General features: G+C 49.8%; 1 protein-coding gene across 3 annotated transcripts in view; it reads right to left on the reverse strand.

Annotated features, from left to right (window-relative positions):
- The window catches only part of PSD2 (pleckstrin and Sec7 domain containing 2), a 70,655-nt gene that overhangs the window by 40,502 nt on the left and 15,689 nt on the right, over window positions 1-14,464 (reverse strand). For 2 of the 3 annotated variants that reach the window (XM_090150779.1, XM_090150781.1), the window contains exons 2-3: window positions 2,463-2,549; window positions 341-901 (exon numbers count right to left, since the gene is read on the reverse strand). In XM_090150779.1, the coding sequence (XP_090006905.1) occupies window positions 341-837 (497 nt within the window). In that variant the 5' untranslated portion in view covers window positions 838-901; window positions 2,463-2,549. Of the gene's footprint in view, window positions 1-340; window positions 902-2,462; window positions 2,550-2,710; window positions 2,909-14,464 lie in introns of those variants that run through there. The other variant, XM_090150780.1, reaches the window with a different exon arrangement.

Consider the following 14,464-nt stretch of genomic DNA (forward strand, 5'->3'; position numbering starts at 1 on the left):
CAGCTATCTCAGTAAACTCTGCCTCAAGTGCTGCAGCTGCAGCTCCAATCACAAGTGGGACACTCCCAAAAGTCATCACTCTCCCTAAGAAGTCCCTAAGCCTTTTCCTTCGCCTTAGCACATCTAAGGCAGACACTGGCTCTAATCACAGACTTTCCACGTTTGCAATAGGGAAAGAAGCCCAGAGCAAGAGAGCAAAAAGACAGTCAGCCATGAGAGCAGCTGCAGCTTTTTAAAGTGATGAGTTACACAGGGAGAAGTGGAACTCAGACCAAGGAGGACTGGGAAACAGTGCACGTAAGCCATCACCGAGCTAGCGCTACGGCAGCTTCGCACTCACCCGAGCTGCTCCTCCGGCTCATCAGCGCTCAGCGCTCCCGAGGAGCCCAGGAAGCCGTGCAGGAGCGCCTTGCTGAGGGCCTGGCTCCGCGTCTGCGGCCCAGGGGAGCCCTCCTCCCCAGAATCCACGCTGCCGGGGCTGGGCACGCTGCCGTCCCGCGGCTGCAGCCTCGCTGCCTCCCTGCCCGCGCCGAGCTCCGCGTCCACGCCGTTGGTCAGCGCCGGCTCTTCGCAGCCCTCGCCGTTACTCGCGGCGCGCACCTCCTGCTCCCACTCGCCCGTCGAGGCCGCCAGATGTTGGTCCCCACGGCGCTCCTCATCGGCTGCGGGGCTGGGCTCGGCGTCATCCGGGGGGCTGTCTCTCCCGCTGGCAGGCTCTGCAGGCTCGCCGAGCTGCTCATCCCCATCGCTGCGGGCTTGCACAGCAGGCTGCGAGCCTGAGGAATGCAGCTCACTGCGGTCTGCCACAGACAACGGAAAGTGCCTGCTCTCACTCATATTCCGCTCGTCCTCCCGGCGCTTGCGGGCTCCCCCCCCGCGCTCAGCTCAGGCACGGCACTACCTACAATAGAAAAGACCCCGTGTCACCAGAGCCCCGAGGATCGAACAGCCTGGCTTGCCCATGGCAGCTCAGTGGGGTGACAGCCAACGCCACAGCTGTGGTGACAGGAGTGGAGAGAAAAACCTACACCCTCCAGGAGAAAGCAGAGAGGGTTCATATCTGGATTTGCTGCTTGTAAGGATGAGTGCTTGCCACCCAGCACTGAGAATGGAGAAGAAAATCTGCCCTCAAGGGCTCGGGCCACCAAGGACCCAGGCATCCCCTCCTCCTCTCTGCCCCCAGAGCTCCACACACCCCAGCCCTAAACACAGGCCGGGGACAGAAACGTGGCCCCACTACTTCTCTTATGCTGGTTACAGGAGTGCTGCTCCCCAGCACTGCCTGCCCCCTGAAAGTTGGGGCTTGTGTGACGGCACTGGGGAAATAGGAGACAGCTGTGGGTTTTTTTTTTTGTTGGTTTTTTTTTTGTTGTTGTTTTTTAAACACTTTTAAGCAGCTATGATGTGCCAACCTGTGTGATTCTCCCTGTTGACTCACATCTCTAAGCAGCTTCTTTCCTTCCAGAGTAACACCCTTCCTGGTATACAAGTACTGCTGAAGTATTTACCAGCTAAAGCTCTGGCAAAAGTGTCCCTGCTGAATATGCTATGAGATGCTCTCTTTATGGCAAAGGAAGGACACTATATTGCACCACAAGTGGCTTCTCGATAAAAAGGGACTTTGTTGGCAAACATGCCCGTTGATGCAAAGTCTTGCTAGCAGCATCCTCAGCCACGGGCAGCAGCCCTACACTGCTCTGGAAGCACTGGAAGCCCTACAGCTGAAATCCAGTGATCCCAGTGCCAGCAGAAATTCTCTCTTCTGGAAGCCAGTGTTTCTGTATGGCATTTGGGCTGAGGCATAACAGTCAAATTAAAACAGGGCGATTTAAAACTGTCTGCCTTCACCTGGGAAGGGAGTGTACCCAACTGGTTACAGCAAGCAGATGGGAGTCCTACCTCATGTCACAGGCAGATATTAACTCCCTGCCTCAGCTTCTTCTCTGCAAACTACAGATAACAGCACCTCTGAGAAGCTGTGAGGGTGCCCAGACTTTGGGAATGGGCTCTGCGTGCTCTGACTTGCTGAGCTGAGGCTCTCTCTAGCAGTGCTTGCTTCATACAGGGCCCTATTAGTTCTTGGTACCAAGATGTGCCTCTGCTCTCACTACGCCTCGACAGGTCAGTGGCCCATCCTCCACCACTGGTTCCTATGTGTAGGGGGAAGGAGCAAGGGAGGAGAGGCGTGGGTCTAGACTTGCTGGGCAGAGCTGTGTGGATATGTGCTGAGCTAAGTGGGACAGATCCCACTGGGAACCCTAACCCCTTCTGACTGTGCCTAGGGCAAAGCCCAGCTGAGATGGAGCGCCCAGGCCCTCCCTGTGTCCAGTTCACAGCTGCTGAGAGATGAGGTGGACTGAGGAGGTCAGAGGCTTTTGTGGAGTGGGTCTGGGGAGAAATGTTCCTCCAGTTGCTCATCCTGCAGATGTGGGGTGGGGTAGATGCCATGCAGGCAGGTTTACCTCTTCTCCGTGTGCATCCCCCGCTGTCACAGAGCTTGCAGCATCCCCACACTAGGTGTAGCCAGGCACCTGGACAGATGCACGACCCTGCAAGCAATAAGAGACCAAAGAGCGTGAAACACAGAGAGGAGAACCCCATCAACCTGCTGCACTGCCGCTGCTCCGTGCCAGGCAGCTTCCCAGCCCCATCCCATGCCTGAGCTGCCCATTCTTTGCAAAGCACTGCTAATGCTCCTCCCTCTGCACACCTTTGTCCTCCCTGGCTTTCAGCTGTGGCGGTGCAGCAGCTGAATACGGCAGGAAACCTTAGGGAGGCCTTCTCAATTCTTTCCTTCTCCAGCCTTCCTTCCTGTACGCTGGCAGCAGAACCAAGCCAATGCAATGTCTTCCAGCAATTTACCTGCAAAACTATTAAGATTCTCGTGAACATGACTGCACTGTAATTTGGAATAATGCTGAAAAAATAACATGAGCTGAATGTTGACACTTTTCCGTAGGGAAGGCATAATACTAAACATAGAGCCAATATTCAAATCTTTGGAGAAACCTTTCCAGGAAAGCTCTGCCGGTCTTTTTCTTGACGTGAGCCGAATAATGTAGTTTTAAGTCTGCGTTTTTAAAACCAGCCAAGGAGTTTGGGCTGGAATTTCCATCTCCCTTCTCCCACTGCAGTAACTTCAGCAGGAACCTAGATACCACCCAAGCTAAATTCCAGTCCAGTAATGAAAGCTTGGCACAGCTATAAGCAACCAGAAAACAGGAAGCTAAATGTGGTTAGGAGACAAGGCTAAGAAGAAATGTTGGCAATCCTTAGTAAATGTGAAGTCTCATTCTTTCCTCCTAGCTTTAATCCAATTCCTAATGTCAATAAATCAATATTTCTGTTATTATGCATAAGCTACTGCATTATGCTTACTCTGCTTTGCCCTCTGTGAGGTCTAAGTGGGACATTTATGCTCTAGAAGAAGGGCTGAGCAGTCAGTAGTCAAACTCCAAGGCGTGCTCTTCCTTGGCACTGGGGAAGCCAGGGGAGGATGCATGCTCAGCCAGGAAGGCATCAGCTCCAAGCTTCCAGCACTGGTCTGAATGAAGCCAGCAGTCTCTCGCAGCCTCCTGACTGCTCTGAGATGTGAACCCAAATGCTGTGGCACACACAAGTGGATGGAGGCTGTCATGTGCAGCTGAACTTCTTAGGCAAGCTGAATGTGTATCAACAAAGGACAGATTACTCAGCAACTCGCTAACTACTAGATTTATGCTCATGGTGACAGCTCCTTGAAGCATGCCCAGAAGCCCCAGAGAACAGCTGGGATGTAATGAGTTACCCAGCTGCCTCGTACTAAATCCAAGCCGTATCTGGTCAAGCTCTGTGCAGGAGGGGCTGGAAGGTGACATCTGAGTTCCCACCCATGGTTCTTCACATGACCATGAGCCTTGCCTTCCCGCAGCCTCAGGCATCCCCTCGAGTGACTGCTGCTCTCCTCGGCCCCACAGGTAGGGCAGGCATCCCATGTGTGTCCACTGCTACTGGCCTCCAGAAAACATAATGTAGGTTAGCATACAAAAAAAGAGCTGGGAAAAGAGAATGAGCTGGCAAATACCCTGCCTGGGACTACTCACTCTCATGGTTATGGTGGCTCTGCTGAGACATGGACAGCTGGCAAGCTCCAGGTCCAGCTCTGTAAGGCTCACGTAAGCAGAATGGCATGGATTTGTGCTTGGAAAGAGGCTGTGACTACTGTAGGAAAGGCTAGGGCATAGCCACTGACTTGCAGGCTCTGCGGTTGGGTCCTGCCTGGCCACTGGACCATGAGTGGATAAGGACAGAGCTGGCTGGTGAAGGACAGCAATGTCCCATCCCTGCTTCTGATGGGCCTTAAAGGCTTGCTCCTGAGTGCTTGGGTGGTAAATTTGATGGGGCTCCCAGGAAGCAATTGTACACTGCTATCTTGAGGCACTCACTCACAGTCATCTGCACTCACTGGCCTATGTGGGGCAACGGGACCAGCAAAACCAGGCTGGCACCCACAGCAGGAAAGCACCGGTCCCAAAGAATCTGGGCAGAGATGAAGCGAAGTCTGCCCTGATTCTGTGAGAGGTTGGAAACCACACAGTGGCTCTCTTTCAGGGACTGGCTCTGGAAGTCTCCCAGCTTTTGTTGAAGCTGAATGGCTGGTGGAAAATGATTGATTTTAAATTTTCTTTCCTGCATTAGGAACTGGAAAGGCTCCCATTTCAGTTTGTGTAACTGCTTGGCTGCTGCGACAAGGAATGCTCGGAGAAGAACCCTGCTGCTTGCTGGAGCACCAGCTTTTGGACATCACAGTGCTGCTCCCTGGGCTGCTCCCTGCTGCAGCCTTGCTTTGTCCCAGTGCTTCGGATCCTGCTCCTTGTGCTTGGCAGAGACAGGGCGGCAGGTCCACCAGGAGGGCTGTGCTCTCACCATGGTTCCAAGGAGAGGGCAGGAGGCACAGGGACAGCGTGGAGGAAGACCCATTCTGTGCCTCTTATGGTGTTGCGGGTAAAGGAGGAAGTAAGCAGATGCCAAGCACGTTGCACAGCTTCAGTCAAGATCAGGTGAGGGGGGATGGCTGGAAGGGGAAGGGGTGGCAAGGCAGGCTGCTTGCCCCCAGTACGGTGGGCTGCAGACTGGGGGAAGGAGGGCAATAGGACTTTGCTAGCAGCTGCTAAGTTTGGAAGATGCAGGACAGAGCATGACTGGCCCTTCTGGGTCTTTTATCAAAACTAAAGGAAACACCCAGAATGTCTCCTTGCTCTGCTGGACCTACAAGGGTGTCAGGACTAGGAAGGGGCACTGGGAGCCCCAGACAGATGTCAGTTCCACAGGCTACAGCCCGGCCTAGCTTTTCTACTGGTGCCCTGTGGTGTGAGCTGCCACAAGGGGAAAGACAGAAGGTGTCTGTGCTGCCAGTCAGGTGCCACCAGCCTCCTGACAGAGCTGGCTGGTGAAGGACATAGCTTGTGAATCCATGCTGAAACCTGAAGGCACCGTAATCCTCACAATCACCTTCATTTTGCAGATGTCTTTCTTGCACTGTGATGTCCAAAAGCAGACATGGTGACCAGGTGTGGTCTCCCAAGCCCTGAACAGAGATGAAGACTCTTCCCTCGATCTACTGGCTGCGCCTTGGCTAACACAACTGCAGGCACACTTGGCCTTTGGTGACACAGAGGCACACAGCTGACGTGGTGGTTTTCAGCAGACCACCAGTCAGACCCCAGCCCATGCCAGTGCATGGCATTCCTCCAGCAAACTGCATTGTCCCTGCAAATTTCACGAGGTACCTTCTAAACTTTCTTTCTGTACTTTTTTTAACTCTTCCTGAGTTTTTTTCCTGTGGCCAGCAGAGGGATGCTGGCCTTCAGCTGGCTCCGGGCCTTGCTGTGAGTCACAGCACAGGCACAGGACAGGAAAGAGCTGGGACGTGGCTGCAGCCACTGGCACGTAGAGAGATGAGAGCAGACAGTGCCTACGGGGTCCCACGAAACAGAGGATACCTCATGTGACTTCTTACTTGTAGGTGGTAAAGAGCCTCCAGCATCTCTGTCACTCAGACTGGGAGGAAGTTTCTTCCTGACCACAGTCTCAGAGACTGCCCTGCAACCCAGCTGGTTTAACTTAGTGCCTTTGGACAAAACTCGCTGAGCAAGGCTGAGGGAGCTTCTGACAGCCTGAAAAGCCCCAGCATGTCTTTACCAGTGTCCCACCTTCAACTCAGAACCACAGAATGGTTAGGATTGGAAGGGACCTATGAGTCCATCTTCTCCAACCCCTGCTTAAGCAGGTGCCCAGCACCACGTCCAGGCAGCTTCTGAAGATCTGCACACCACAATCTCCCCGTGCAACCTGTGCCAACGCTCCGTCATCTGCACAGTACAGAAGAGATTCCTGATGTTCAGATGGAACCTCTCGTATTCCAGTTTGTGTCCACTGCCCTTTGTCCTGGTCCTGGGCACTGCTGAAAATAGCACGGCTCTTTCCTCTTTGCAGCCTCCCTTCATTGACAAGATCCACTCCCTGAGCCTCCTCTTCTCCAGGCTGAGTAATCCCAGGGCCTGAAGAGACTCAAAAACAACTGCAGCCTTACAGTGCTGCAGAGGTTCCCCAGAGACTGGGGGAACAATTCCTTCAAACTGTGAAAACGCCACAGGGTGGGATGCACTCAGTGCAGTGTGAGTGCATCTCGGCCACCTGAAAACGCTCTCATGTTGCATCTCAGGAGCTCCATCCTCTGAACTTTTCCATGCTGTATTCTCAGACTGCCAGGTTAGGAACCTGTAACTCCAATCTTTGGGCTCTTACCAAGTCATTTTCAGCTTCTGGGCCAAAGGCACCCTCCTCATGTCTCACCTGCCAACCATCATGGAATGCAGATCTCTGTAGCACTCTCTGTGCCCTGGGAACCCGTCCCACCCCATTGTAAAGTGGCTGCATATTTCTCAACATGTTGGTTTCAGAAAGTCACCTTCCATCCTCTTTCCGTGAGAATGAAAATAGGTTTTAGGCAGCAGCTCTGAGGGTGGAAGAGGAACAGGTCATAGAATGATAGAATATCCCCCTTTAAAATACATTTCCCCTCTGCTATGCTGTGCTTTGCCTTCTTCCCTTACAATACAGCTGACAATAAAAAACTTACAATTTTCACTGTGAAAATCCTCATTTCGTTCTCCTACAGGCTGAGTTTGTTTGTACGTGATTTTGAGGACCTCAATCACATCAGCTCTCAGGTCATTCCCAGACAGCCATCCCAGCCTGTTCTCATAAGGCAGCTCTCCTACCCCCTGGAGCACTTTGGTTCTCTTTCTCTGGGTTTCCTCTATTATCTCTATTGAAGTTTGGAGAGCAACAAAGCAGTGTAGTGAATTCCAGATGTGGGCATACCAAAGACCTGTACAGGAACAAACTGATGCCCTCACTTGGACTGGAGAAAAGCCTGGCTCAACAGGAAAGGTGAGCACTGGCTGCTGCTTGTCTTACAGTTCACAGCCCCCTGGGTACCAGCAGTCACCACACTTTGGCAATATACCATCCCAGATGTTTCCTTGCATCACTGTCAGTTGAAACTACAGGTCCCATATCCTTCAGCTCCAACACAGAAAAGAGGCCATGGATAAAACATATTCCACAGACTAAAATAAACCAGCTACATGCTAAAAAAAGAACCTTTGGGTAATCAGAAATCACTATGCGTGGAACATACTTCTTCTTGAAGCCAAATCCTGGAGCTCTTTATTTTGAATTTTTATTAGAGCCTGCAGAGCAATTAGTACACATTCAGATCCAAATGACTCTTGCAAAACTTCGTGTTGGGGAAACAACAGCAGTTTTTTGCTTAGAGAAAACAATAAAACTAAGTCTTTAAACCCTTAACAGCTTTCCTGTTTGCACTGTTTTGCAGTTACTTGAAGGGAAAAAATAAAGGCACATACTATTTTTCTCTGCGTTCCCCCTTCTGTACCGACAGCTTGGCTACACACCGATCCTCCCTGCAGCCCCATGTATGTGTGATGCAAACCTGTGTGTCCTTTCCAGAAGGAATCTGACAAACACAGACCTGAACATCCCTACTCCAGCCAGCATGTTGCATCTGCAGCATTCCTGCAATATGCTCCTCTGCAAATCTGCACAGCACTGCTGGGACTCACTGGAATCTTCCCATGGCTCTGAGAGGAGGTCCCAGTACCTCCAACCCTGCATCATTCAAGACAGGAGTTTTCAGATGATGATTCCAGCCATGGCTTAACCATTTGGAATGGCAGAGTTCCTCAGCTCAGCTCAGCTTAGAGTTAGCTTCATCCTCACCTCTGCCTATGTACTCAGGTACTCATTTTCTCTTGCTGGAGTGAGAATTTTATAGTTCAGATAGCTGTAAAGTAGGCTTCAATCCTGGTTGTCTGCAGCTTTTATTACAAAACAGGCTGTGAGGTCTTCTCACTCACTTCTGTGCAGCATTGTAATTGAATGCATTAAATCCCAGCTTTGCCTATGGCCCCAGTTACCTTCCACAAGTCTTCAAGAGCAGGAACTGCTTCTCATAACCCATAAATGAAAACAGCCTTTTTAACCCCCTTTTCTCTTCCCTTTGCTTTGATCTTCCTACCCCACATTCTCCCAGCATCCAAAATAATAAAACAGGGCTGGCAGCTGACTTAGACCCAGTGAAGGAATTCCTTCCATACCATCTGTGCTGAACCCACGCAGTGGCTCATTGCAGGGCTTTAGCAAGATTTCCAGGAGATACATCCACTGTGATGGAGCCTGGCTGGGGAGCAGCTCTGTAGAAAGATACACGGGGTTCCTGGTCCGTAAGCAGCTCAGTATGTGTGAACTGCTGCGGCCTTGGGATCCTTGGTTCCATCAGCAAGGACATCACCGGCAGAAATAAAAAAGCCATTATTCCACTCTACTCAACACTTCTCAGGACACATCTAGAAGTCTGTGTTCAGTTTCGGTCCTTCTAATCAAAAAAGATGTGGACAGACTGCAAATGGTCCAAAGAAGAGCCACTAAGATGATCAAAGGAGAACCTCCCATAAGCAGAAAGGCTGAGGGAAACAGGTTTGCTTGGCCTGGATAAAAGATGGATCAGGTGAGACTTCATCACCGTGTTCCAGTATTTAAAGGGGGGCTACAAAGAGGATGGAGACTCCCTTTTTACCAGGAGATACGGGAATCATATCATCAGATAATAAAGGTTGGAAAAGACCTCTAGGATGGAAATTCTCCTCTTGCTGTTAGTAGACTTGGAAAAGTATTTTTAATTATTTTTAATAATGATGGCCAGATTAATTTATTGCTGGGCTTTTACCTTTCCGATTTTCTCTCTGCATATCCTAGCGACATCCCTGTACTCTTCCCTTCTTCCAAAGGTGATCAATCCTATTTTTTTCCCAGAGTCTCAGCAAAGGCTCCCTCTTCAGCCACACCAGCCTTCTTCCCCACCAATTCCTACAGCAGATGGGGACAGACTGTTCCTGTGCCTTTAAGAATTGCTTCTTGAAAGCTTTTCTGCACCCCTGTGTGCCTCAGGACTGACCCACAAGGAACTCTCCCAACCAACTTCCTCAACAGCTCAAAGTCTGCCCTCCAGAAGTCCAAGGCAGCAGTTTTGCTGACCACCCTCCTGACTTCACCAAGAAATGACAGCTCAATCATTTCATGGTCACTCTGCCTAAGACAGCTTTTGTCTCCCACCAGTCGTCCTCCGTAAACAGCATATCTGCCTCCCCTGGTGGGCACTCTTACCAGCTGTGCCAGGAAATTATCTTCCATGTGCTCCACAAATCTCCAAGACAAGGGGCAATGGGTACAAGTTGCCCTATGGGAGATTCTAGTTGGACACCAAGAATCTTCTTTTATTGTGAGATCAATCAATCAATCACTGGAGTAACCTCCCCAAGGATGCGGTGGATTTTCCAACACTTGAGATTTTTAGTGCTTGCTAGACAAAACATTACACAACCTTGCCCAGGCCCTGCCTCTTGCTGGGGGAAGCTTGGACCAGAGGGCCTCTGAAGTCCCTTCCGACCTTGGACTCTTCCATGATTCTGTGCACATTTCCAGACAACTCAAGAGGTATGCCCTGCCATTCTGGACCATCTCTAGAAAAAGAGGAATAACCTTCACCCTCTTATGAGGAAGTAAATAGGTTCTTTCGGCAGAGAAGAACACCTCTTGTTCTGCCTAGCAGAGATGCAGCCCTGGCTTCCAAAGGTCTCTGTGCTGTATCAGGAGCATTCTCTTCACACCAATGCTGCTCAGCACTCTGCAGCTGCAGCAACACACTGCTTCAGCCCCCGTATCCTGGAGAATTACATCTAGACAAACTGGCCCAAGACTCTCGGATGACACTGAGTTGCCAACTGAGTTGCCAACATGTCAACTTGGTTGACCTGCATTTCCAGGTGGCCTCTAAACCAAGAGCATTGGTACCAAGGCATTCATGGCAAGGCAGCACATCTTAACTCCTGAAGATGTTTAGGCCCAGAAGACATCAAGTCTATAAAAGATTGATGGAAGAGGCCAGGAGACTGTCCAGATAGGACTAAGCCCTTCAACTGACTTCGTCATGAAAGGCCTAGAATGAGATCAGCTAGTCTCCACTTTGGACAAGAGAACCAAGCCTATGTTGGAAATTTTTGGGTAACTCTCGCACCAGTGAGGATTTTCTACTTTCACCCCAGTGAAGGAATGGAAGAACAGTTTCCTTCACTTCTCTTACCCCATTCAGACTGAGATGAAATTATTTTGCTGCAGAACACAGACTTAGCCAGGATTTCCTGTCAAGAGGGCAAGAACTTCATTGCCTAGCAAAAAGGAAGCCAGGGCATGCAACATGGCATTTCCACTGAAATCAGCAGCTCTGCCAACTGACCAAAGGACCTGCAAGGAGCAGACTGAGCAAATACGATCTAATGGGAAGGGACTTTCATGTCTCATCAGAACCAACACAGGACATTTGGGAGGCAAACTAGAAAGAGCATGCCACCACCGGGGAACAGACAGGACAATGTTCTAGGAAAACCATCTGCTCCAAGACTAGGACACGGACTTCAGTCCTTTCTAACCAGTACTCCATCCTATGAGCTCACTGGTTCTGCAGCAGGCCATGTTCTCATTCCTTTATACCAAAAGTTCCACCTTCCCTTTCAAAACTGCAGGAAACACTTTTACAAAGGAAATGTGGGTTAGGTAAATTCTCCTTTTCCAAAGAAAAATACTTTATCAATATGTATTTTTGAAAAATCTCTACTGGCTGTAGAGCACTAAAGAAGCTCTGAGAGTTTACCATTCTTCAGTGCTGGAGGAGTCATGCTAGTTCTGATAGCTGGCAAAGTTCCTGCAGGCCAGACCTTCTTCCATCCCTTCTCCCAGCATCTTTCACTCAGATAAAAAGATTGGAGGCTCACCTACATTTTGGTTGCTACATCCCACCTGTACAGTGCTGCGCTGCCTATCTAGCTCAGAGTCAATGAAATGATTGAAAAGATAATGACGTTTATTTCCAGTACTCACAGACTGGGACAGAGCCACTAAAAGAAAAGCTGCACTTCACTGCTCCATCAGGATGTGGTAAGTTATTATTGTGTTTAACATGGCAATGCTAGTCAGAACTTGATGCTCCCAGAAGTTGCCTGAACACACGGGAAAGCATTTTGAGGGGGATTCATTTCACCCAAATGTAGACATCTCCAGCTGAACTCAGCCCCCAGCCCTTCTTCAGAGTCAGCAGAAAGACTGCATCTGATCTCTGTTAGATGTCTGTGTTAAGAGAAAATCACGCTCTGGTGTTCTCCAGCTAGATCTGCGCTGCCTGGGACAGCAGTCCCAGCTGCTGCTGTTTATGTTGCAGACACCTACTTTCAGAAAACACAGCACTGCTTCCCACATTTAGCCTGCAAACACTTCCTCTGTGCACAGCTTTCCTCAGGCAGGCTTCTGTGTTTGCAGGACAGACAACAAGTAAGGAAACCTCGTTCTGTGAACCTGCAAGTCTTTCTTTCTCCCCATGGCCAGCCGAAAGCAGCTCCAGCTCGCATTGCTGGCTTCCCAAAGCATGGACTTCTTGAGCAGAAGGAAACGCTAAAGCTGACTTGCTTTGAAAAATGAGTCTCTTGTCCAGAAAATAGTGCTGAGAACCTGATGGAGCCATTTTGTAGCTCCCGTGCAAAAGCTGGATCTGCCCTTAATGGACATGCTGGATAACCATGCCAATAGCAGTGTGATCTTCCTGATGAAGGAGGACAGCTCTAAAGGGCACACTCCTACACTGATGTAAGGCAGCTTTATATAGACAGGGCCATTTCTTCTCCACCAGGGAATTACAAGAGCAAAAAGCACCATCAGCCTGCTGTAACTGCATCAGGACAGCATGCTGCTTGGGCTGTGCCTGCTCTCAGATGCAGGGGCTCTCCTGTTCTCTGCTGTGCAAGGCGTCCTGCTCTAAGTAAGGCGGCTGCAGGACAGCTGCTATATCAGCTCTGAGAGGGCTCTTCTAAAGCGTGGAGTTCTCAGAGCTTTTCTCCTGCTCTTCAGATATCGTTGCATTTAGACATCATCAGGGACCCAACGAATTACATCTTCAGCTGAGGCACAGGGAGGCCAGAGGGGCCTGCCAGAAAGAAGCACGATGTAAAGACGAAATAAAGGTTCAGGAGATGAATGCCATTTGGCATGGCTCATCAGATGACCCAACAGCACAGTGACACGAGTGCACGGCCATTAGACTTGCTGTGGGAGCACACAGCCTTAAACAATGATGCATCTGAGACTGGGAAGCTCAGCTTTTTATAGCACGCAAAATTAAAGGGAAAATGTCACCAAGGCACACTCCTTACAGTTTGCTGTTATCTGGAGAGCAGTGAATATCCTGCCGTTCTGCTCGTGCTTACAAAGACATCCAGGTGATTAAACACAGGTTGCTGCTACAGGATCATCCTCTCCATCTGCCAGCAGCTGCTATGATTTTCTGGCCACTCCCCCTCCCCCGTCTGATGGCAGTCATAGTAACACAACTGCATTCTAGGTGCTGCTATCACGCTGTGATTTTGCTGTGATATTGCACATCCAGATCTCCTGTGCCTCACCTCTGAGAGGCAGCTCTGCAGGACAGAACAAGAGGCAGCAGTTTTAAACAGAAAAAAAAAAAAAAAAAAAAAAAAAGCAGATTTAGATTGGGATAAGGGAGAAATTTCTCACACTAAGGGTGGTGAGGAACTGGCACAGGCTGCCCAGAGAAGCAAAGGTCAATGGGCTGGATGGGGCATGGGGCAACCTGACTTGGTCCACAGCCATGGTGGTGGGGCTGGACTGGATCATCTTCAAGGATCCCTTCCAACTGCAACCTTTGTGCAATCCCACTAACACCGACCTCTGAGGCCAGGAGTGGGCAACAAGCAGAGACTGCTCGATGGAGAGGTGAAGGAGTGCAAGCTGAAGGCTCCTGCTTTATGGTAAGGCATGTCAGTAAATCATTTATAAAGGGTTAATACATGAGTAATCAAGTCGTTCAGTGTCTTGCAGGCAGGTGCTTCTGAGCACCTCAGAAATTCCCCTAACACCAGTGTTCCTGAGGAGCTGCATATTAAAACTGTTCATTAGCTACCTTAACCTGCTCAAAACCACTTCTAATGAGACAGAGCTAACAAGAGCTGACAGGCAGGTGGGGCTTCTTTCTGTTTCAAAAGAGAGTTGTGAGCCTCCAGCAACAATGGCAAGGAGCTCCCAGCTCCATGAGCAAAGAGCCAGGCAGGTGCTAAGGGCCTGCTGAGCAGATCGGTGAGCATAGCATGCAGGCAGATGGGAAGACTTCCAGCCTTGGACCCTCAGCTTAGCAGCTGATGTAAATTCATTCTCTGATTCTGGGAAGAAAAGCAATCCTGTGATAATCTGCTACCTCAGTTTCCCCACCTATGCAATGGTGAAAGCTGCCTCATGGAGAAAAAAAGAGCTTTAATGGCCAGAGGATACCAGGAGAGCTGGATAAGCAGCCTTGAAGGACAGAGGATGCATTTTTCTCAAAAGAAGGCTGAGATCCCAGCTGCAGGCAGCCAGCTCCTGCTTTGCTAAGCTCAAGACTGGGAAGGGGTGGCTCGAATAGCTGTCCCCCCCTGGAGCTGCTAACTTATGAGATAAAACCTAAATGCTCATTAAAACACCACTTGGCAGGAACCCCATCCTCAATTACAAAAATCATTCCTTTTTCTTTCTTTTTCTTTTTCTTTTTCTTTTTTTTTTTTTTTTTTTTGAGTCTGAAGCCTTTGGGGCCCATAATCTAATTAAATAAAAATTTCTCACTTTCCTCTAGCCTGCTCCCCTAGCTTCCATTGTAGCAGTGAAGGCAAATATATTTTTTTAATTTAACAGAATCCCTTGCATCCTGTATCCCCTTCTGGTCAGAAAGCAGCTCTGCTCTCTCTGTCCTGCTTGGACAGGCTGTGTCCATCACCTTGCTTTTGTTCCTAGAAAGTGCCCCAATTTC

This window comes from Phasianus colchicus, chromosome 15 (genome assembly GCF_987193195.1).
Source record: "Phasianus colchicus chromosome 15, bPhaCol1.hap1.1, whole genome shotgun sequence".
Lineage (NCBI taxonomy): Eukaryota > Metazoa > Chordata > Aves > Galliformes > Phasianidae > Phasianus > Phasianus colchicus.